This window comes from Coregonus clupeaformis, chromosome 28 (genome assembly GCF_020615455.1).
Source record: "Coregonus clupeaformis isolate EN_2021a chromosome 28, ASM2061545v1, whole genome shotgun sequence".
Classification (NCBI taxonomy): domain Eukaryota; kingdom Metazoa; phylum Chordata; class Actinopteri; order Salmoniformes; family Salmonidae; genus Coregonus; species Coregonus clupeaformis.
In genome coordinates this window covers 20,333,312-20,358,662 of record NC_059219.1, presented here as the reverse complement: position 1 = coordinate 20,358,662, position 25,351 = coordinate 20,333,312, and the positions used below count along the sequence as shown (strand labels likewise).

At 42.8% G+C, this 25,351-nt stretch overlaps 1 protein-coding gene across 1 annotated transcript; it reads right to left on the bottom strand.

Annotated features, from left to right (window-relative positions):
• Positions 1 to 281: 281 nt before the first annotated feature.
• On the bottom strand, positions 282 to 15,224 carry LOC121563747 (retinoic acid receptor beta-like). The gene is made up of 8 exons (XM_041875470.2): positions 14,649 to 15,224; positions 10,831 to 10,979; positions 6,084 to 6,225; positions 3,706 to 3,872; positions 3,048 to 3,224; positions 1,964 to 2,168; positions 1,514 to 1,672; positions 282 to 1,136 (listed from the first exon to the last, which is right to left on the bottom strand). Exons 1-8 carry the CDS (start codon positions 14,797 to 14,799, stop codon positions 970 to 972), a joined length of 1,317 nt encoding a protein of 438 aa, XP_041731404.2. The 5' UTR covers positions 14,800 to 15,224; the 3' UTR covers positions 282 to 969.
• Positions 15,225 to 25,351: the final 10,127 nt, after the last annotated feature.

Genomic DNA, 25,351 nt, shown 5'->3' with positions numbered 1-25,351 from the left:
GTCTGTGTGTTAAGTAATAGTAACTCTTGCATGCATTTCCATTACATGGGAAATAAATCTATTTTTGTGGAGAATCCTGTTTTTATGTTTGGCTTTAGATTATTGAGCAACTCTTGACTCTTTCATATCATGAGTGTTTGTTTATAAGGTAGTTTTTCCACCGAGGCAATGAGTGTAATTCTCTACAAAGACCACAGGGGGCAGTATCAACCTTTGTATGGAGCACTGGATCGTGTAAAGATTTTTCTTTTTATGAGTCAGACACACCCAGGGTATTAATAGTTTCAAGACTTTAATAGACCAATAACTATCTGAAATATGATCATAATCAATATCACAAATATGCACCATGACATTCATCATAGAGAGAAACATAGCCATACAATGGTATGTAGAATATATGTTGACATGATGAGAGTAATGGCACTTACTTATAACAAAGCCAATCATGCAAGACTTGAAATAATGGAAACAGCCCAGTTCTGCTGTTTTAAAATCTCATACATTTGTGACCTACACACACCCAGTAATGACCTCTGAGAAATGCATCCTTTTCGAGAGTTAAACTGAATACATATAATGCACATTGTCATGCTTTGCCCCTGTGTTGCACCACAATGGAATGTCTATTCATAATTCACATGAATCTCCACTCCCATCCATATAGAAAGGCTCTGTGTGAGATTAATACGTTAAGCTACTCTCTAGTACTGCAATGCACCTTCTGAGCACCTTATGATACTGTCCAACACACAGGCTAGTCCTGTTATATCTCCAATCACATCCAGTTATGAGTAACTAAGTACTGTAACATGATTCTATTTACAATTCCCTTTACATATTCAACCCTGAATACACTGTTCACTGGTATTGTTCACATTTGACCATCCTCATAATTTCCTTTCCGGGACATCCCATTGGAGGTATATTTTTCTTGTAAGGTTTTCAGGCAAACAGGCAAGTGTCTATTTACTGTGCAGACATGGTGTGTGTGGGCGTGATGTTCTTGTCTGCTCTCTGCTCCTCCTCAGACTGCTTCTGCTTCTCCAGGTTCTCCATCTCCTCCAGCATCTCCTGGATCAGAGGAGGCATGGAACCTGGGATCTCCATCTTCAACGTCACCACACGCTCAGCTCCTGTGGAATTAGAAGAGAAAATGTCAATTAGACTTTCTAGAGTAGTAGAAGTGTCTCTTAACTATATCACTCTAATCAGAGGCAGATTTTCTTTATTTTATCCTATTTAACCCACCTCCACCCAGCATGTCTTAAAGGGTTCTTACACTGACTAGACATGCTGCCCACACCGACATCCACAGGCCACCCGATTTTCTACTTTTCTCTTTACACTACATCCTTGGATGTGGTTGGATGTGCACTGTTGTTGTAAAAACACAATATGCCATAACACCTGGTTATAACGGTCATGAAGCCAAGCCATGAAGCCTGTTGTTTGGAGGTTTATAGTTAAGGTCAAAGTAAGTGTCATGGCCGATAGGGAGTTGACCTCTAACCTTTGGCGCTGATGCTGCGCAGGTCGGTGATCTTCATGAGGACCTTAGGGAACATGAGGGGCATGCTGGGCCGGCGTTTACGGGAGTAGATCTTCAAGGCCTCCAGTAAGGGCTCCTGCAGGACCTCCACCTTAGACGGCTCCTCCAGATCCTGCCGATCTGACACAGGAGAGACATTGTCAGTGTGAGACCTACACATCATTAATCTACAGCTAATACAGCTCATATATCTATTTTGTTTGTGTGACTCCTCTACATGGGCTATATGTATTATTTAACTACACCCACGGAAACTTCTACACACAAAAACAACAATGAGGTTAATTTATTGGAGTAAATATTTGTAAATAAATGTACAACAAGTACATCCATTCATAAAACAAAAAAAAGATAGTTCACGTTCCATATAAAACATTCTGCCTGTACTGAAGCTATGGCTAGTTGCAGTACCTCCAGACACCAAGCAGATGGCGCTGAGGAGGCCGCTTTCTGTGTCATCCATCTCCAAGGGCAGCAGCTGGCCGGCGAAGGTGAACACCTGGTCTGTGAGCGGGCCAAAGCCAGCGTTGTGGATCTGTGTACGGGTCAGGGTCAGCCCGTCTGAGAAGGTCATAGTGTCCTGGTCAGGTGTGTACCTCGTACAGATCCGCAGAATCTACAGGGAGACAGAGGGGACATAAGGGATGGCTCAGTATAGAAAAAGGCAATGGAGAGATGCAGGTTCAAGAAGAGGGGGATGGAAATTAAAAGACATGAAAGACAGTTCAGGCAAAGAGAAAACGAGAGAGAAAGAGAGAGAGAAAGAGAGAGAGAGAAGTATAGAGGTAAAACATAAACCTAAATGAAAGAGTCTGCATAAGAAAAAAGAGATAGAGGGAGAGAGAGAGATAGAGAAAGAGATAGACAGATCAAGAGCGAGAACTTCCAAAACTCTTTTAAAAACCCGTCAGAGCATAAATAATGCTACATCACAACAAGGCACTGAGTCAAGTTTCACAAACAACATAAATCACCATAAATTTTGCACAGTAATTGTCCCTACACACCTCATTAGAAACTACCTCAGTAATGGAAAATAAACATGATAGCACTTTGATTTCAGATTAAGGAGCTCCCATAGAGAAAATAGAGCCGTGAGTGAATCACCATTGTGCAGCTAGTGAGAATCCACCAACCTTTGATGGTGCTGGAGAAGGACAGAGTTGACAATGAAAACCAGAAGAGTTGGGGAGATAAAAGAGAATAAAACATAACTTCAGCAGTAACACTCTGTCTGAACCCATCACCACCGTGTCTGTCTTCAGCACAAACGTATGCTGAGACAATGTAACGGCAGATCCATAGTGTCTGCATCAAACAGCACACTGTGAGTGAACCCTTCTAACTCCACACGGGCCAGTTGATGAGGTGCGAGATGTGCTTTGGAGATGATGATGTGGACGTATACACACACACACACACACACACACACACATCCCCTCACGCATACAGTATACACACACAAACGTACAGTACACACACACACACAGCTCACCAGAATGTCCAGACAGGCTGCTTTGAGGAGGGTGATCTGGTCAGTTATGGTCAGGCCGGTGAAGCCAGGCACCCGTTTGGCAAACTCCACAACCTTGATGATACATTTGGTGGCCAGCTCACTGAACTTATCCCACAGCCCCAGGTCCAACTGGATCCTAGTGTCTGAGCTTGAGTTCTACAGAGAGATGGACAGAGAGAGAGAGGGGGGGGATCGAGAGAGAGAGAGAGAGAGAGAGAGAGAGAGAGAGAGAAAGAGAAAGAGAGAGAGAGAGAGAGAGAGAGAGAAAGAGAGAGAGAGAGAGAAAGAGAGAAAGAGAGAGAGAAGGGGGGCAGAGAGAAGGGGGGCAGAGAGAGGGAGAGAGAGAGGGATGGGGAGGGGACGAAGAGAGAGAAAAGAAAGAAAGGAAAAGAGAAATAGAGAGAGAGAGAGAAAGAGAGGCCGCACGCGAGAGAGAGAGAGAGAGAGAGCAATTCGTTTTGAGTATTATCTCAACAATACAACCAGTATGATCCATTTAGATTAATGGATTATGGTACAGGGATAGTGTTTCTGAGCCTTAACAGAGACAGGGCTACCCACATAATTAAATGGAACACTATCCATGATACATGTAATACATATCTATGGTGCTAACATGGCAGTGGTTGTTACTCACTGTAGTGTATTTGCCCAGCTGGCAGAGGGAAGGGAAGGTCTCTCTATGAGCCCTACAGATGTTCTCCACTACACAGCCCAGTTCTGCTGTCAGCTCATATGTCTCGATGATGGTCATCTTGGGAGTCTCCTTCTTCTCCTTCCTCTTGCTCCTGTCATTCCTGACAGCTGGGAAGAGAGGATGAAATATGAACAGAGCTAACTCAAGAAAAAAAAAGAAAAAAATTGAATTGGTTGCAATAGCTAAGTTGGTTAGATCATGGTGCTTGTAACACAATACTTCTAGTGTGATTTCCCTTGTGGGCACCTGCAGAATATATAGTAGGTGTTAACAGTAAAGAGTCTGTTAAATTACCATATTTTTCTAAACAAGCCATGCACATTTACCAATGAGTGTGTAAGTAATGTAAAAATAATCATGTTACCTTCCAACTGATCTATAAATCATGTTAACGTACTTCAACCATTGGTTTTCAACGGGCCACTCATTCTACTGAGCCAGATCTCAGGGAGAGATCCATCTTATGCAACTGGTCTCATGCATCAGACTGATCTGTGCAGTCAATGGATAGTCTAATCTAGTCTGCCCTACTTCCTGTAATCATTGTGTAAACACTGCATTACACACCAATCAGTGACAATGGTAGTAGTAGTAGTAGCCGTTACATACCAGCCACAAGGCCACAAGGCTGATACATGTGCTGATGGATTTATGTAATGCTGACATGCTGGGTAGAAGGGATGAATGACATTGGTAGGCATCCATCACCATGACACCATCCCCCTACCCACAACAGAGATTGTATCTGGGTCAGTGGCCTTCTGGGCAATGGTGTTTGAAGTGCTTTCATGTGTTGGACAGCAGAGGTGGAATTAGTTTTCTTGGAAAACGTTCGGACAGCAGAAGCATTGACATCATCAGACAGGTTTTTAGGTACAGTGCCTCCAGAAAGTATTCACACCCTTTGACTTTTCCACATTTTGTTGAGTTAAAACTAACTCTGTGTGCAATAATGGTGTTTAACATGATTTTTGAATGACTACCCCATCTCTTTACCCAACACATACAATTATCTGTAAGGTCCCTTAGTAGAGCAGTGAATTTCAAGCACATATTCAACGACAAAGACCAGGGAGGTTTTCCAATGCCTTGCAAAGAAGAGCACCTATTGGTAGATGGGTAAAAATAAAAAGCAGAGATTGAATATCCCCGTGAGCATGGTGAAGTTATTCATTACACTTTGGATGGTGTATCAATACACCCAGTCCCTGCAAAGATACAGGCGTCCTTGACGGAGATGAAGGAAACCGCTCAGGGATTTCACCATGAGGCTAATGGGGATTTTAAACTAGTTACAGAGTTAAATGGCTCTGAAAGGAGAAAACTGAGGATGGATCAACAACATTGTAGTTACTCCAAAATACTAACCTAAATGACAGAGTGAAAAGAAGGAAGCCTGTACCGAATAAAAAATATTCCAAAACAGCCTCTAAGAGCTTTGCAAACCTGGATTGTACAATACTTCAAGCTCTGTCAAGTTGGATGTTGATCATTGCTAGACAGACATTTTCAAGCCTTGCCATAGATTTTCAAGCCGATTTAAGTCAAATGACCCAGAAAAACTAAGGTGATTCTAACATGTATTGACTCAGGGTGTTGAATACTTATCTAATCAAAATATATGAGCGTTTTATTTTCTATTAAGTAAAAAAAAGTAAAACATTTCTTCCACTTTGACATTTCACAGTATTTTGTGTAGATCGTTGACAAAAAATGACAATTAAGTTGCACAATGCAGAAATCGCTCCCCCATTTCCTGGTTGCTAAAACTCTAATAGTTCGCCTAATTTCAGTTTATGTGACAAAATCAGCAAGTGTAGAGAATCATTGTACCATCTAAACCGATGTGAAATATATTTTCCATCATCAAAAATATATGTTTGGTTCAGCTGTTTGAAGCTGGTGTACAAAACCGAAAGTAAAAGACGCACAAACAAAACGTATGAACGGGAAGCATAGAAAGAGCACACATAGAACAGATCTACCGCTTCTTAGGCTTGCTTTCAAGTAGAATGATAGGTCTATAACACACATTTCTATGTGAATTTGGTCAGGTCGCCCAAAAAGTTACATATTGTCACAATCCATTTTAATCCCAATTTGTAACACACCAAAATGTGTCTCATAAAACTCAAGGGCTGTGAATACTTTCTGAAGGCACTGAGTATTTTGAGTAAGAGTTTTATGAGACAGTTTGGGAATGTTGCATAGCAGTGTTTTGCCGTTTTGGGGTGTATTACAGAGGAGTTGGGCGATGTTTAGAAATGTTGCTCTTCAGTGGTTGAATGGAGACATTCTGAAATATTATTGACACTTACACTCCTTGGACATGCCCGCGGCGAAGCACCTCTGTAGCCGGCAGCACTGACAGCGGTTCCTGGTGATCTTATTGATGATGCAGTTCTTGTCCCGGTGGCACGTGTAAACCATGTTCTTCTGGACACTTCTACGGAAGAAACCCTGGAAGGCACCAATGGAAAGGATAATAATATGTTTTCAATAGAGAAGCAACCAGAAGTTAACATTCTATAGATATCTGAAAGGAGCTCTAATGACTTTGGAGGTGGCGTAGTTATTACATCACCATCTGAATACATATATCCTTCTTAAATTATGATATTAAACGGATACTTCGGAATTTTGGCATAAAAATGGTACCCACGATTTCATCTGACTCTTGGGAAGTAGATAAAGGGCCTCATTGTCAACATCCCGAAGTATCCCTTTAACATCAACATGTGTTTTCCATATGCAAAGAAAAAAAACTACTTTTAATTACTTCATTTATAATGAATTACTGTTATCACAAAATCACAATGAAATTATAGAAAGAAAAAACAACAGACCGAATGCAACCAGAATCATGTTGTGAAACACGTCAATAGTATAGGGTGTAGCAGGGTAACATCACACGTGTTGTGTCTGAAGCTGTGTCCTGTCCATAGTCTGTCAATAGTATTGACTGATGCTGTCTGATCCCGACACAGCTGTTTATCAGGGCCAAGATTCAGGCCCTTTAGTGATACTAGTGTTTGCTCTGGGTAAACACGGCAGCCAAACAGTCCCTAGTGGCCTTGAATCTACTATTTAGGGTTAAACACTGTAGGTTGGGTAACGTTACATAGTTGTACTGTAAGTTGGGTTACTTCTGGGCTACAGGAGTTTTAAAAAAATCAAAAAATCTACAAGCTACCTTCCTTCTAGAGTGAAAATATTTTTTAATTTGAACATCTAAATAGATATGCCAGGTCAGATCAATACATGTATCAACAGACACCAACTGATATTTCTAAAGAATGCAATTTTTACTGTTTTCCATTTCCACTTTCGACGCATTGAGAAAACGAACAATTGACAAATCTCTTTCATGCAGCTCCTTATATGAGGTCCCCCTCCAGGGCAGGCTTGTGAAGGTGATAAGAGAGATAAGCTCCATGCTCACTTCCTGCATTAAACAGTCACAGAGCCAACTCTGTAACTAATGCCACTTCTCATCTCTAACACAGATGTGATCTCACACTTAATCTATAATTAGGATCATTACCTTTCATCTTGTTCTAAAAGATGAGGAGGAGAGAATGTTGTGACACTCTGGCTCTAGGACTTTTGTATGTGAGCTAGAGTGTATGTTGTTTTGTTGGGGATTTGGGTGTTTTTCTATGTTGGTAGTTCTGTCGGGTGTATTTCTATGTTTGCAGGTCTGTGGGTTGTTTTTCTAGGTGGTTGTATGTTGTAGTCAATGACTCCCAATCGGAGGTAACGAGTGTCAGCTGTCGGCTCGTTATCTCTGATTGGGAGCCATATTTAAACTGTCAGTTTTCACCTTTGTTTTGTGGGTTATTGTTCCAAGTTAAGGTATTGTTCCAGTGTTCTATGTTCTGTCGGTGTCACAGAGGACTTCACGTATCGTCATTTGTTGTTTTCGTGGTTGCTGTATTTAATAAAAGTCATCATGTTCACTCGCAACGCTGCGCATTGGTCCGCTCCTTTAGACGATCGTGACAGAATAACCCACCAAAAAAGGACCAAGCAGCGCGTCCAGGAGCAAAGGGTCTGGACATGGGAGGAACTGTTGGACGGTAAAGGGTCCTGGACGTGGGAAGAAATCCTGGACGGCATGGATCGCCGTCCATGGAGCGAAACAGAGGAGAGGCGACGGAGAGAGGAGCAACGGCGTCGGCAGAGCCAACGTCGGAAGGACGAGAGGCAACCCCAAGAAATTTTTTGGGGGGGGCACATGGCTTGGGCGACGGAGCAGCAGGAGGCTGCCACAAGGCAGAGTCAGAGGGCTGCCAGGTTAAGGGGGCTGACGGAGGCAGAGAAGGGACGGATTCAGTGGGCTACCAGGTCAAGGGGGGCTACTGGGTAAAGCAGGGAAGGAAGGTGTTGAGGCACGGCGTGAGGTACTGGGGTGTGTAACCAGTTTGGTCCGGCCCGTTCCTAGTCCCGAGGTGCAGCCAGTAGTGTGTGTTCCCCGTACGGTACGGCCTGTTCCGGTCCCTCGCACTAAGTGTAAGGTGCGCGTCGCCAGCCCGGTTCGGCCTGTTCCTGCCATACGCACCAAGTATGCGGTGCGCGTCGCCAGCTCAGCCCGGCCTGTTCCTACTCCACGCACCAGGGATACGGTGCGCCCGCCAGCCCAGCCCGGCCTGTTCCTACTCCACGCACCAGGGATACGGTGCGTCCCCAGGGCCAAGCATGCCCTGTTGCTGCTTCCCGCACTAGCCCTGAGATGCGTGTCCTCAGCCCGGTACCTCCAGTTCCGGCACCACGCATCAGGCCTACGGTGCGTCCCCAGGGCCAAGCATGCCCTGTTGCTGCTTCCCCGCACTAGCCCCGAGATGCGTGTCCTCAGCCCGGTACCTCCAGTTCCGGCACCACGCATCAGGCCTACGGTGCGTCCCCAGGGTCCAGCATGCCCTGTTGCTTCTCCCCGCACTAGCCCTGAGATGCGTGTCCTCAGCCCGGTACCTCCTGTTCCGGCACCATGCACCAGGCCTACGATGCGCCTCAGACGGCCAGAGTCTGCCATCTGCCCAACGGGGCCTGAACTGCCCGTCTGCCCTAAGCCTGCAAAGCCGCCCGTCTGCCATGAGCCATCAGAGCCGTCCGCCAGACCGGGAGCCGCTAGAGCCTTCCGTCAGACAGGATCAGCCAGAGCCTTCCGCCAGACAGGATCAGCCAGAGCCTTCTGCCAGACAGGATCAGCCAGAGCCTTCTGCCAGACAGGATCAGCCAGAGCCTTCTGCCAGACAGGATCAGCCAGAGCCTTCCGCCAGACAGGATCAGCCAGATCCGTCAGTCGGCCATGAGCAGCCAGATCCGTCAGCCAGCCATGAGCAGCCAGATCCGTCAGCCAGCCATGAGCAGCCAGATCCGTCAGCCAGCCATGAGCAGCCAGATCCGTCAGCCAGCCATGAGCAGCCAGATCCGTCAGCCAGCCATGAGCAGCCAGATCCGTCAGCCAGCCATGAGCAGCCAGATCCGTCAGCCAGCCATGAGCAGCCAGATCCGTCAGTCAGCCATGAGCAGCCAGATCCGTCAGCCAGCCATGAGCCGTCCAGCCAGGATCCGCCAGAGCCGTCCAGCCGGGATCCGCCAGAGCCGTCCAGCCAGGAGCCGCCAGCCAGCCAGGATCCGCCAGAGCCAGCCAGCCAGGATCCGCCATTTAGTCAGGTGCTGCCCCTTAGCTCGGTGTTGCTCCTTATCCTGGTGCTGTCCCTTATCCTGGTGCTGTCCCTTAGCCTGGTACTGCCCCTTAGTCCGGTACTGCCCCTTAGTCCGGTACTGCCCCGTAGTCCGGTGCTGCCCCTTAGTCCGGTGCTGCCCCTTAGCCCGGTGCTGCCCCTTAGTCGGTACTGCCCCGTAGTCCGGTGCTGCCCCCTCAGTCCGGTGCTGCCCCTTGTTCCGGTGCTGCCCCTTGTTCCCGGTGCTGCCCCTTATACCGGTGCTGCCCCCTTATCCCGGTGCTGCCCCTTAGGCCGATGCTGCCCCTTAGTCCGGTGTTGCCCCCTTAGTCCAGGTGGGGTTAGTTGGAGGGTGGTCATTGGGAGGAGGCTACCGAAGCAGGTTGTGACTGTGGTGGGGTGGGGATCACGACCGGGGCCAGAGCCGCCACCGTGGACAGACGCCCACCCAGACCCTCCCCTAGTCCTGATGTTGGTGCGCCCGGAGTTCGCACCTTTAGGGGGAGTACTGTGACACTCTGGCTCTAGGACTTTTGTATGTGAGCTAGAGTGTATGTTGTTTTGTTGGGGATTTGGGTGTTTTTTCTATGTTGGTAGTTCTGTCGGGTGTATTTCTATGTTTGCAGGTCTGTGGGTTGTTTTTCTAGGTGGTTGTATGTTGTAGTCAATGACTCCCAATCGGAGGTAACGAGTGTCAGCTGTCGGCTCGTTATCTCTGATTGGGAGCCATATTTAAACTGTCAGTTTTCACCTTTGTTTTGTGGGTTATTGTTCCAAGTTAAGGTATTGTTCCAGTGTTCTATGTTCTGTCGGTGTCACAGAGGACTTCACGTATCGTCATTTGTTGTTTTCGTGGTTGCTGTATTTAATAAAAGTCATCATGTTCACTCGCAACGCTGCGCATTGGTCCGCTCCTTTAGACGATCGTGACAAATGTAATCTGTAGTCATGGTCTCCTCTACGCTCTTGGTCTTGTTTGCTGTGCTGCCCATCAATGATTTACCTTCTCTTTGTGGAGCCTTAGTTGCCCGAGCATTCAGCTACAGCGGAGGGCCAATCGGCGTTGCTTTCATTAACAATTCTGTTAACACCTACTCACTATAGCTCACTGCCATGGACCATTAAAGGGTGGTAGATGGGGGACATTTGAGAACCCCAGAGAATAGTGGGAATTATGTGTGTGTGTGTGTGTGTGTGATGCTTGTTGCAGTTTCTTGCTTTACATTTCCATATCATAGGTAAATTAGATCTTGGATTGAACTCCAAAGTAGAAATGCTGAATACGTTAAAACCGTTGAAGAAATACAAGTGGAATTATTCATTGTTTGAGCAGTCAGATGGGTTTTGCGATATGTACATGATCAGTCTGGTCCCTTACCTTACAGCCCTCACAAGCACTGACGCCATAGTGGTAGCCTGAGGACTTGTCTTGGCACACAAAGCAGGGTTTGTAGGTGCGAGGAGGGGGCGGAGGTGAGAGAGGACTGGCGAACAGGTCCTCTGAGCTGGAGCTCTGGGTTTCCACAGCTGCTGACACACAGGAGGGAGAGAGGGACGGAGAGAGGGATGATGAGGCTCTGGTAAGAAAGACAGGCACTGAGTGTTGGGAGTGAGATGAGGGCTGCCACTGCATACACTCTGAAATGGCTTCCTTTCCTTATCGTCTTTCTATCATAAGATGTGACTGGGTTTTCATCATTTTTCTGTCACTTTAATTCACAAAAATCTCTACTATGAAGACGAGGAGGAGAAAGTGATTTTAGGACAATGCTGGGAGAGGGAGAAAACTCCAATGCAGCTGCTGAAAATGCAGTCATACATCGAATGTATGTAGCTTAATGTTCTTCAAACAGTAATGTGTTGAAGTAAAACAGTATTTGATCCCGAAAAACGGTTGAAATATCAAACAAATTGCAATATGTCCTTGGGCCTCCTCTTTTATTCGAAGACCAACAGTTATTTTTATGGTCAGTAAACATTCTACAAAGTGACTACGCAACATAGTATTCAATCTGTTTTTTTAATATGGAAAAGGATTCACAGATGTACTGTAGATGACTTGAAAACACAGGTCATATCAGCCCACAGTGCCAAGTCCACTTGTGTTCCCGGGGACATGTTGAGGCCTTGTGTTGATAGGCATATCTGACTGAGATAATGCTCAGGTAAAACTATTTTTATACATTTTCTTTTAAGATTTCTAAGTCGTCCTTTTCCCAGAGAGTGCAAGGGTGAAGAAGAGGCAAGATAGAGTCATACTATTCCAATGCCATACTTTGTGGGATAAAAAAAAAGACGCCAACAGACACTCTTAAGACATCGCTTCAGTTTTATAGAGAGCCCCCACTGCGACAGGACAAGCATCCATGCTGGCTTCTTATCACCTCCACCATTAAAGCACATAGGGCCAGTGACAGATAACTATAAAAATAAAAAAATAAAAAATTCCTTATATCCATCCCCTTGAACCCATGGCCTCCAATTGAACCTACCCCTTCTGGGTCAAACAACAGAACACACCCATTAGCAAGTATTCTCTCCACTGCAAAACAATGGCGGAGCATGCCAGAAGATCAACTGACTGATGAAGCAGTGGAATCTTATGCTAGCCTAAGTGGTTTGGAGGGGGAGGGAGCTGCTCACCCACATTTAGGAGAGAAACTGGTAAAGAGTAATGTTTTGCCACGATCTGCTTACACTATGTCAAAGAAAAGTAACTTCCTCTGCACACTATCACAATGCTATCACACTCTCACTGAGGTCTTTTGGGGGACTTTTGGGGCTAGATGCTGAAAGTAAAGACAATGTGACACTCTGGCTCCATGGACTTTGATATTTGAGCCAGGGTTGTTCATTTTCATTTGTTTGGGTGTATTTCTATGTTGGGGTGTCTAGGTTGTTGATTTCTATGTTTGGTGATTGTGCTTGATTAGTCATATGACTCCCAATCGGAGGTAACGAGTGTCAGCTGTCGGCTCGTTATCTCTGATTGGGAGCCATATTTATACTGTGTGGTTTCTCCTTGGTTTTGTGGGTTTTTGTTCCGTTTTCGGTCTGTGTACCGTGGACTTCATTGAGTCGTCTTTTGTTTTGGATTTTGGTTACTTTGCTAATAAAGTCATGTTTCTTGGACACGTTGCGCCTTGGTCATACTTGGACGACATAGACGACCGTGACAGACAATCTGTAGTGAGGGAATTTCTGTGGTTGTGAATAGGCTACTCACCATGAGGCCAATTGCTCAGTGAGATCCAAACACTCTTAATATTACACTTATAAACAGGAACAGCAATTATAGTTATTTGGATGTCATCGCTGGCGCATACAACATTAATGTGCTCATAAAATAGCCTAAGTGATGAATGAGGTAAATATATTATTAGGCTTTGCTTGCAGAGTTCCCAACAACTACTTTGCTGTGGGGGAGACAAGCCAAGCAGTCTGGGTCTCGTCTGACCTCTTGTTGGTGACCGTCCAGTGAACCCTCGGTGAAACCCAGTGACCGTCCTGAGCACTGGCTTCAGTTGAGATGCTCCTCCATCTCCAAACTGAGCGCTGCCAGAGAAGGTCTAATTTTGTAATAGGCTTTGGCTTTGATATCGCAGAAAATATAAGGAACATAATGTCCCGTGAAGCCCTGGTGTTCGGCTAAATAAAAACCTCCAAAGAGACAGCTAGATCTATCAGCTGATAGAGGAAACCAAAGGTATCAGAATAGAATTTGACTTCCTAATCTGATCTGTAAATGTCAACAACTAGTTGAAGAGGGACAGTGAGTGTAGTAGTAGTCTCCCGAGTGGTGCAGTGGTCTAAGGCTGTGACACTAGAGATCCTGGTTCGAATCCAGGCCCTGTCGTAGCCGGCCGCGACCGGGAGACCCATGGGGCGGCGCACAATTGGCCCAGTGTCGTCCAGGTAGGGGAGGGAATGGCCGGCAGGGATGAGCTCAGTTGGTAGAGCATGGCATTTGCAATGCCAGGGTTGTGGGTTCGATTCCCACAGGGGGCCAGTATGGAGAAAAAAAAGGTGTGACAAATCAAATAAGAGTGCAGATTGTATGGCCAATTCATTATCAATGGGTTCACAGTAATAATCCATGTATTATTGATTAGGATAACAAGTAAGTATACTGATTGATTGCACAACGGTGAATTCATTCCATAAACTAGAAGGTAGGCTTACCAATACTAAATTAATGCAATCATCAGTTGCAACAAAGCAAACAATGTGCACAAGTAAAATAACAACAATATTGACCCTATTCCCATGCTATAAAGGCACAATCAGTCAATCCTTTTTCAGCCAAATGGCAGCCCTGTCACTTGGTTTGCTATAAAGCTGAGGGATGGGGCTTGAGAAATGTAACCACTCTCCAATTATCAATGAAGCTATAGATGCAAGGACTGACAATTATATCAACATTATAGTTTGAAACATATTTTGAAGCTATACATTGTTTACAAAGGCATTATTTACAAACAGTAAAGGTTGCTTTTGGAGTAAAATCAAAAAGCAACCTTATATTTTGGCTTATAGTGGTGTAATACACTTGTACTAAACGCATTAGGCATTTATAAGTTATTCTTCAAGATTCAATGGGTATCATTAATTGAAATGACCTTAAAGCAGTAAATATTGCAGATTGCACCTTTAACATAAACTTGAACGTGTAGGCCTACATAAATGCTGTTGTGAGTTATTTTTTGTTTAAGTTTGATTTTACTGTGCAGGCTTCTATATTTAATTTGATGTAGGCCCTATATCTGAAATAATATTCAAATTTTAGTTCATTTGAACTAGATATACCACCAATTACATATTCAGAAAGATACATGAAAAATGCCATCGAACTACATCTTGAAAAAAATATGGTAGCCTACATACAACATGACCTAAATAAATATGTTTACATTGTCTTTGGATTAAATATGCAATGATACAGGACTGCACAGGGAACAGTTTAGGCTACAATGTACGAACAACTGACACAGGAATAGGCTATATTATAAATATTGCATCAAAGGTGTGAGGAGAAGATACAACTGGGTGAATCAAGTCAAGTCCCACGTTCAGTCTTTCCTCATGTAACATGATCACAACAAATATTTAGATTTAATGTAGAGTAAAACAGTGGGCAACTGAGGGAAAATTACTTAAATCCTCAAATAGACCAAATAAAAATAAAGCTTCACCTACATTGCGCGATCCGATGAATTTGCCAATCGGTTTCTGTTAGTCCAGTGAAGCATGCAGTTAGAGATGGTTCCTGGAGCATACAAGGACTTGCCGTATAGAAATCCAGCATTTCTCCTGGACAGACTGCGAGAAAATCCATACAGTCAAACATGGTTTTCTATACCATTAGTGTAAGGCCGAGTCCTTCCTTATCAAGATGCGCCAGGATCTAAATAAATGTAAAAATGGAACAAATGGAACGCAACTGTCCTTAATTCGCACGCCCAAGTAGGATTATTTCCCCCCAGTCAGTCAAGGGTATGATGGACATTTTTGTTAAAAGTTTGTAATTGACCAAAATTATATTTTATTAATTTGAGTCCATGCTAAAATATCCGAGAAACGATTTCCATCGACGCATTCATCAAAAAATCATTGGGTCCATCGCGCGCAGGGAGCACAGCAAAATAGTCAGTCCTTGTGAAAATCCGATATAAAACAGAATTGTTGGCTATTTTACATAACAAAGTTTGTGTTGGAGTTATTAGCTCCCATTTATTGACGAATGGGTTATGCTGTCTCAACACAACCACTTCATACTAGTTATGTCACAGGGACCGATTGAATTACCTAATATATGCGGGTGAACTTTCCCTGAACTTTTTCGGCGGCTGCTAACCTTCAAATGACCCAAACACTGTCTAAGTACCAGGATTCCCTCACCAGACGTGATGAACGTCAATATTTGGTGCACACTTAGTTAGAATGTTGGGTAGAATGTTAGGTCAAATGGTAGTAGAAATACAGTGTGCGAGCAGGTTGTAGGATTCTGATTTCATTCTTCATTGATTTCACACTTTTTACTGACTATAGAAATGACATGTCTTTGGGAAGTCTGATACGATAGAATATAATGAAATAGAACAGAACAGAATGGAATAAAATAGATACTTTCATTGCATGATTCCCCTAATTCAAAATGTAGGCTATCTAGCAACCACGTGCAATCATCTAAATCTCACCCTGTGAATAAGTGGAAGTTAGGCTGTGTTTCATATCTGGAAAGTAGGTCTAATATTAATGACATCGGCCCTACTCTTTTTTTTCCACATAAGGCCAATTGTGTACTCTATACCTAAAAATGGACCTAAATGTTTCTGTAAGTGAAAATCTTGGGTGGGTAAGATAGATAAGCAGTTCAAGTATTGAACAGTGTTATAACGAAGGCTATGCTCTAAGCTCTCCCATCAGCAGAAAATAGATGATAAGAAAATGATTGAGCTTCGCGCTAAAGATAGAGATGGAATGAAATAGAAAGGAGAGGTCAGAAGAGGTATGTGGACATAGATTCTAATTTGAAATATGTCAAATTCCTTTGCTTTAAGTAAAACCTTAAATAACAAGGACGTCCCCGATAAGGAACCTTAAAGCCGCAGTCTGTAAGATATACAGTGGGGGAAAAAAGTATTTAGTCAGCCACCAATTGTGCAAGTTCTCCCACTTAAAAAGATGAGAGATGCCTGTAATTTTCATCATAGGTACACGTCAACTATGACAGACAAATTGAGGAAAAAATTTCCAGAAAATCACATCGTAGGATTTTTAATGAATTTATTTGCAAATTATGGTGGAAAATAAGTATTTGGTCACCTACAAACAAGCAAGATTTCTGGCTCTCACAGACCTGTAACTTCTTCTTTAAGAGGCTCCTCTGTCCTCCACTCGTTACCTGTATTAATGGCACCTGTTTGAACTTGTTATCAGTATAAAAGACACCTGTCCACAACCTCAAACAGTCACACTCCAAACTCCACTATGGCCAAGACCAAAGAGCTGTCAAAGGACACCAGAAACAAAATTGTAGACCTGCACCAGGCTGGGAAGACTGAATCTGCAATAGGTAAGCAGGTTGGTTTGAAGAAATCAACTGTGGGAGCAATTATTAGGAAATGGAAGACATACAAGACCACTGATAATCTCCCTCGATCTGGGGCTCCACGCAAAATCTCACCCCGTGGGGTCAAAATGATCACAAGAATGGTGAGCAAAAATCCCAGAACCACACGGGGGGACCTAGTGAATGACCTGCAGAGAGCTGGGACCAAAGTAACAAAGCCTACCATCAGTAACACACTACGCCGCCAGGGACTCAAATCCTGCAGTGCCAGACGTGTCCCCCTGCTTAAGCCAGTACATGTCCAGGCCTGTCTGAAGTGCATTTGGATGATCCAGAAGAGGATTGGGAGAATGTCATATGGTCAGATGAAACCAAAATATAACTTTTTGGTAAAAACTCAACTCGTCATGTTTGGAGGACAAAGAATGCTGAGTTGCATCCAAAGAACACCATACCTACTGTGAAGCATGGGGGTGGAAACATCATGCTTTGGGGCTGTTTTTCTGCAAAGGGACCAGGACGACTGATCTGTGTAAAGGAAAGAATGAATGGGGCCATGTATCGTGAGATTTTGAGTGAAAACCTCCTTCCATCAGCAAGGGCATTGAAGATGAAACGTGGCTGAGTCTTTCAGCATGACAATGATCCCAAACACACCGCCCGGGCAACGAAGGAGTGGCTTCGTAAGAAGCATTTCAAGGTCCTGGAGTGGCCTAGCCAGTCTCCAGATCTCAACCCCATAGAAAATCTTTGGAGGGAGTTGAAAGTCCGTGTTGCCCAGCGACAGCCTCAAAACATCACTGCTCTAGAGGAGATCTGCATGGAGGAATGGGCCAAAATACCAGAAACAGTGTGTGAAAACCTTGTGAAGACTTACAGAAAACGTTTGACCTGTGTCATTGCCAACAAAGGGTATATAACAAAGTATTGAGAAACTTTTGTTATTGACCAAATACTTATTTTCCACCATCATTTGCCAATAAATTCATTAAAAATCCTACAATGTGATTTTCTGGATTATTTTTTCTCATTTTGTCTGTCATAGTTGACGTGTACCTATGATGAAAATTACAGGCCTCTCTCATCTTTTTAAGTGGGAGAACTTGCACAATTGGTGGCTGACTAAATACTTTTTTTCCCCACTGTACATTAATTTAAACTGAAGAATTATACCCCTTGATTTTAAAGAACAGATATGATAGGTTAAATACTTTAATGAGAGTAGTACAACTGCCTTTCCTAACCAAAAAGACTGCACACATTTGGCAATCCCATTATATTATTATGCAGCTCACAGTGTGGCTTTAAAGCCGATTTACGTAGTTGTTTTTAAGAATATATTTTCCCTGAGAATGTGTGGTTTGTAAGCAAAGAGGTGGCTAAGGCAAATTCAGAACCTGTAACTGTCAGAAAAAGCCACTTTAACTGTCACTTTTAAAGGGACACTCGGAATTCAATAAAATGAAGAGAGTCTATAAATAAATAAAACAAATAAGGAGGATGTCACAGTATTGGCATTTTGGGATCTAAACTACAATGTCTCTGGAAAATCCATACTCTTTAGCTTCCGTTTTTCTTAATCCATGTGTTCTTCCATTTCTATTTCCTGACATAAGGAAGACAAATTCACTGAGAGAGAGCACCATAATTAAATCTAGTGCAGGAGAGTAAAACTAGGCCATCAAGATGGGGGGGGAGAGAAATCTGCTCAATTTCAACATAACAGCACCAACTGCAGGTACATCAACTGGAAACAAACCAAAAGAAATAGGAGGAGTGGGGGATTAACTCAAAAATATCAACTGGGAATGTACATAAACCGGATGGGGGTGGTTTGACTGAGAGAATAACATTTTAGAATTTGAGTTTTTTACACGGTAAATACACTTAATAGTTTCCCTCAATGCCACTGCTAACCTCATTCACGGGACCATAGCTCCAATGTTAAAGGAGGCTAATTACCCAGTATCTCCCACACTCCAGGGAGGAGGGGTCATTCAGAGGACAGGCATGCAGAGCATTCCTGCAGCCTGCTGCCCCCCCACCACCCAGCCCAGGCAGCCTCACTCCCTCTCCCTTTACAGTATCTCCCTTTCTCTCTCTCTCAAAGTTTCAAGTTTCCCCTTATTTTACCAGGTAAATTGACTGAGAACATATTATATTTTACAGCAACAACCTGGGGAAGAGTTACAGGGGGAGGAGAGGGGATGAATGAGCCAATTGCAAGCTGGGGATGGTTAGGTGGCGATGTTGGTATGAGGACCAGATTGGGAATTTTGCCAGCACACCGGGGTTAACACCCCTACTCTTACAATAAGTCCCATGGGATCTTTAGTGACAACAGAGAGTCAGGACACCCGTTTTAACGTCCCATCCGAAAGACGGCACCCTCTGCAGGGCAATGTCCCCTTCACTGCCCTGTGGCATTGTATGTGACAATAAATCTATTATTATTATCTCCTTAGACCAGAAGGAAGAGTGCCCCCTACTGGACCTCCAACACCACTTCCAGCAGCGTCTGGTCTCCCATCCAGGGATCGACTCAGGACCGACCCTGCTTAGCTTCAGAGACCAGCAGTGGGATGCAGGGTGGTATGCTGCTGGTATGTACTCCCTCGCTTTCAATCTGTCAATTTCCATCATACATCCCCGTTCACGCTCTCTCTCTCTGGAAAAATGTTTCAGCGCCACCGCACCACGGACATGGTACATGACCTGCTGTCTGTTGGCAGTGGTGTAAAGTACTTCAGTAAAAATACTTTAAAGTACTACTTAAGTAGTTTTTTGGGGCATCTGTACTTTACTTGACTATTTATATTTTTGACAACTTTTACTTCACTACATTCTTAAAGAAAATAATGTACTTTTTACTCCATTTATTTTCCTTGATACCAAAAGTACTTGTTACATTTTGAATGGCTAGCAGGATAGGAAAATTGTCAAATTCATGCACTTATCAAGAGAACATCCCTGGCCATCCCTACTGCCTCTGATCTGGCAGACTCACTTAACACAAATGCTTCGTTTGTAAATTATGTCTGAGTGTTGGAGTGTGCCCCTGGCTATCCGTAAATAAATAAAAACAAGAAAATGGTGCAGTCTGGTTTGCTGAAGATAGGGAATTTTAAATGATTTATACTTTTACTTTTACTTTCAATACTTAAGTATATTTTAGCAATTACATTTACTTTTGCTACTTAAGTATATTTAAAACCAAATACTTTTAGACTTTTACTCAAGTAGTACTTTACTGGGTGACTTTCACTTTTACTTGAGTAACTTTGTATTAAGGTATCTTTACTTTTACTCAAGTATGACAATTGGGTACTTTTTCCACCATTGTCTGTTGGTCTGCATGTCTGTCTGTTGGTCTGTCTGCCTGTCTGTTCATCAATTCATCACTTTATATGATGCCATATGTTTCTGTGGCATGTTGATATCTACCAATGGGTGAGCATAAAAAAATAATAGCATTACTTTCTACCAAGATAAGCACTCTCTTCCCACGCATGTGAAATAGCTGTGAAATGTCATCTCAAAGGAGTGCAGTAGTGCAGATTACTAGCAAATATGCACTGATTAGATAAGGATGCCCTAATATGGGAAGCAGCTTTCCATACCTTAACACCATAGTTAGATTGTCACAATGCACCCTCCCCCAGTGCTACTCAGATCACAGTGAAACATCGATACCACAGTACATTTATTTGTGATGAATACATTATTATTGTTGAATAAATATGGTCCTGTATATGACATATGACAGTCCTCTTTCTCTTCACACATAATCCAATAAATCTGTTCCAATTACACAAACTCATTACCCACATAAACTACATCAATGAACTAGTATAATTGACTAAATATTGGCATGTTATTGCTGTTCAACATCAAACTACATTACACCCATCCCATTCCAAACCCTGGGGAATATCCTTATAGTTTAGTTCTGGAAGGAATGACAGATACTCTTCTTCTCACCCTTAAAAAGGCAAGAATTGGAAAAGCGGTACTATGAGTAAAGGCAACATTTTCTTTAATGTTATCTTTGATTTTTAGCTGTTTACAGCCTGTTGTTAGCCCTCACTCAGCTCATCACATCTTTAAAGAGTTATTTATTGGAGTTATATATCTTTTATACGGGCTGTTACACAAGCAGCAACAGGATGAGAGGGACAAAGTGGCTTTAAAGCTGCCTATGTTCAATCAAACTATTTTTAAAGGGGTGTTTGATTTTCTAAAGGGATAGTGTCAGGCCTATTAAGAAGCAAACAAAGAAAAACCATCTTCTTGATTGATGTATGGTTGCCATGGTTATTCAAAATGGGGCATCCGTTGCCAATGGGGATTGAGGACACCCATGCTGTCTCTGTTTTGGGACCATGTTGTAACCCTAATCTTTGTGGAATAAAGACATTCATCTGCACTTGACCCATATTTGTAAAAGACACAGTCAAATTCATTCAGATGTAGGATCTAAATTTGACCAGTATTGCCACTGCAAAATAATCCTGCAGCAACAGGATTTCAACGTTTAGTCCATAATGTTGGTTGATGGGTGGTTAGGCTATTAGCTACCTGAAAAGTGCAATACTGTTAATATAACCGTGTGTTATGAATGGTTGTCAGTTAATTTATGTAAATCATGAAGCCCATCTGCATTTCCTGTGGTGCAGGAAAGAAAAAGCCTGATCAAATGAAGATCCTACACCAGTAGATAGATGAGTTGCATGGATTATACCATGGGTCATGCGACACAGAGCAGAGTATTCAAAGGATGTTTACAAAGTGTGTCTGACACAATTGTTTCATTGAAAATTACTAAACTATGTTATCATTGTCCAATGTTGTAATGAACCAAAAACATTTTAAAAAATATACTAAATTACTAAAAACACTGAGTATCTTCAAAGCAGATGTACAAACTACATAATTACTTACACAAAGTATTATTTCCAACAAAACAAAGGTTAACAACAATTTGCAGATTACACTTGAGAAACCACTGCACACATCAATTTAATATTTCGATTTAGTTACCAAACCTCTGCACACATTTTACTTATTTTATGCATACAATGAGATAAACATTATACTCTTACTGTAAAACAAACAATAAAATGAAATTCCTTAAATGACACAATAGGACATTCAATCCCAACCACAATCCCATCTCGTCCCACTACATTGTATAATTTCCATAGTGGAAACCATTCCGCAGTTGCTGTTGAATTGACGGAACAGTTTGTGTATGGCTCTTACCATCATAGCAGACAAAGGATTTCCAATCACTACATTTTTTACATTTACATTTTAGTCATTTAGCAGACGCTCTTATCCAGAGCGACTTACAGTTAGTGAATACATATATATATTTTTAGTCTTTTTTTTTTTTTAGTCTTTTTTTTTTTTCAAACTGGTCCCCCGTGGGAAACGAACCCACAACCCTGGCGTTGCAAACGCCATGCTCTATCAACTGAGCTACATCCCTGCCGGCCATTCCCTCCCCTACCCTGGACAACGCTAGGCCAATAAAGCGCCGCCCATGAGTCTCCCAGTCGCAGCCGGCTACGACAGAGCCTGGATTCGAACCAGGATCTCTAGTGGCACAGTTAGCACTGCGATGCAGTGCCTTAGACCACTGCGCCACTCAGGCGCAGTGGTCTAAGGATGTGTTAGGGCACATCATTCCAGTCTGTTCTATCCCCATTTTCCCCTCTATCGTTACACAGTGCTGATCGCTATGCTTATTATTCGGTTGACCGGTCCACCAGTTTTGAAACCCTGTATCTTTCTCACCAGTGCTATTAGCCAATGACCATATCCAGTTATCATACAGTCCTATCCAGACCATGTCAGTATAATCAGCCGTAATGTTATTCAGTGTAGTCATATCCTCCATGTTGTCTACGGTGGCCAGGCCAATATACTTCTCTCTGCAGTAGCTCTGTGGTTAGGCCCAGGTCATGGGCAAGTCCACAATTAAGGTGGCACCAACCTCATGTGTTGCAAACACATACCTGGGCATAATCAAACAGGTACACACCAAAAAATTAGGGTTCTTCTAGGGTTCTTTGGGAAGGGTGATGGTTCTATGTGGAACCATACTGATCCAAATAACCCTTTGAGCCCTTCAATGGTTCTTTGCTTTTCCTCTTTTAGCGATAATTAAAATGTAGGAGCGGCGGCTCATTCAAATATTTTGGGGCGTGGTTTGTTCACAGCTCTTTTTGTGCAACCATGAGTGAGTGTCATTCCAGTTGATCTAATCTGTTGTTTTATGCTAGTACATGTTATTTATGACTATGTCCAGTGAGGATGTCTTGTGAAAGACTCACGAATGGCCTTGTGTCAATTGAGAACGGTTGACTAAGTCAATAGTTCTCAATTCTTTCCCCAGGGACCCCCAGCCATTCCAGAGCTAGCACACCTGATTCAACTTGTTAATTAACACAATATTAAAACCTACAGAATTTTAACAATATAATATGGCTATTAAACCAGAATAAAAAACCGATGAGCATGGTACTTTATAGAAACTTCAAAAAAAGGTTCCATATAGCACCAAAAAGGGTTCCGCTGTGGTTACAAGCCAAATAAGCCTTATTTGGCACTATATAGAACCATTTGTTTTTAGTGTGTAGAAGGTGAGATTAGGTTATTGCAGGTCACATCAGGTCAGGGGTAGTCTCGTTCACCAGCCAGCTCTAGCAATTAGCCTGGGGACGAGGTTTAGTTTAGTTTATTAGGACATGCAGTAGCTACTCTTCCTGGGGTCCACATAAAATGTACAAATACATGAAAAAGAACAGAACTGTTATAGACAAGAACAACCTAATATATTACTTTTTTTAAGACACCAAGAGAAAACAAAAATACTATTTACACACTATTCATATATACATATTTATATTCTTATATACAATAGAGTTAAATTAGATCTTTAAAAAGAAGAGAAGTGTTGTTGTTGTATGTATTGCTTTTTGCAGTAACCTATGGTGGCAGAGCATTCCATGATGACATGGCTTAATACATAACTGAGCGACAAATTAAATCTGTTTTTGGTTTGGGTACCGGTGAGGTGAGGTCAGGTGAGGTGAGGAATGAGGATCGGTGGGGTGCATTATGGAAAAGCGTTCTTAGAAGAGTTATTCGAAAGCGAGCATTCTATGTAATGCCAAATAAGGGTTATTTGGCTTGTAACCATAGCAGATCCCTTTTTTTTGCTATGTATAACCTTTTTTTGAAAGGTTCTATAAAGAACTATGTTCATTTAGTATTTAGTAGGATCTCCATTAGCTGCCTCCATGGCAGCAGCTACTCTTCCTGGGGTCGAAACAGGATTAAAACAGTTACATCACAACAAAACACAACAACAACCATAAATAAAACAATACATAATACAAGACATTATTACTCTATTATTACACATTTACAATATGAAATCCATAATACCACAATAGAATGCGTGTCTGATTTTACTGTTCGCTTGAGTTACTTGATGTGGAAGAGAGTTCCATGTAGTCATGGCTCTATGTAGTACTGTTATTTTCCCAGAGTCTGTTCTAGACTTAGGGACTGTGAAGAGACCCTTGGTGGCATGTCTTGTGGGGTATGTATGGGTGTCTGAGCTGTGTGTTAGCTGTTTGAACAGATGCTTTCAACATGTCAATACCGCTCACAAAGACAAGTATTGATGCAGTCAATCTCCCCTCTACTTTGAGCCAGGAGAGATTGACATGCATGTAATTGATATTTAGCCCTCTGTGTATATCTAAGGACCAGCCGTGCTGCTCTGTTCTGGGCCAACTGTAATTTGCCTATCTTCTTCTTTGTGACACTTGACCATATAACTGGACAGTAGTCCAGGTGTGATAAAACTAAGGCCTGTAGGATGTGACCCACCATACACAAACATCAACTACAATGTTTCAAGATACTTTGAGGTTATAAGATACATTGTTTTAGCCCAATAATGCTAATGCTGGTATTTTTTAAAAATCTAAGTATCCTTTTAATTCAACAGTGGTGAGGGGAAACTCTAGGAAAGCCTGTATGTCCATGATCTAGCTAGCTGGTGCTGGACAACCATTCAGGACACTATACAAATGAAAAACAAAAGTCAACCAATAGCTCTCTAGAATTTGGTAAGGAAATATTTATTCAAACCTTTAATCTAAAAACAGTGTGGGGCACAATCCCGGTTGATACTATGTGTAAAACATAATTCTCTGAGCACACTGAAATGAAATGTGTTATTCTAGGACAGACTTGATGCCCATTGTGCCGGAGTCTGACGTAGTGGTCAGCCCTCCAGACTCAGAACCACATATACCCCTGGCGACGTCAGTATGAATCCCATCTCAGCCCTTCCTGTCTAATTTTTTAAATTTTTAGTAATTTAGCAGACGCTCTTATCCAGAGCGACTTACAGTTAGTGAGTGCATACATTATTTTTATTTTTCATACTGGCCCCCCGTGGGAAACGAACCCACAACCCTGGCGTTGCAAACGCCATCCTCTACCAACTGAGCTACATCCCTGCCGGCCATTCCCTCCCCTACCCTGGAGGACGCTGGGCCAATTGTGCGCCGCCCCATGGGTCTCCCGGTCGCGGCCGGCTACGAGAGAGCTGACTATCACTGTCCAAAAAACTATAAAAATATAATTAATGCTCATTATTGCTTCTTCAGGGCATTTGTATGCAAAGTCCATTAAAATGCAAGCTATAACTTATTCATAAGTCAGAATTTTATTGAAATAAGTGTACTTTGTACTTACCTTACACTCACGCATCCGTTACAAAGACTCCACTTCTGTCGGTCAC

What these genes read in the sequence shown, in the direction of transcription:
- LOC121563747 (XM_041875470.2), bottom strand. Translation starts at nt 14,799, where the DNA reads ATGTTTGACTGTATGGATTTTCTCGCAGTCTGTCCAGGAGAAATGCTG. An exon ending in AATTCATCGGATCGCGCAAT is followed by an intron (nt 10,980 to 14,648) that starts GTAGGTGAAGCT and finishes GTGTGTCAGCAG; the next exon opens with CTGTGGAAACCCAGAGCTCC. An exon ending in CATCTGCTTGGTGTCTGGAG is followed by an intron (nt 1,673 to 1,963) that starts GTACTGCAACTA and finishes CTCCTGTGTCAG; the next exon opens with ATCGGCAGGATCTGGAGGAG.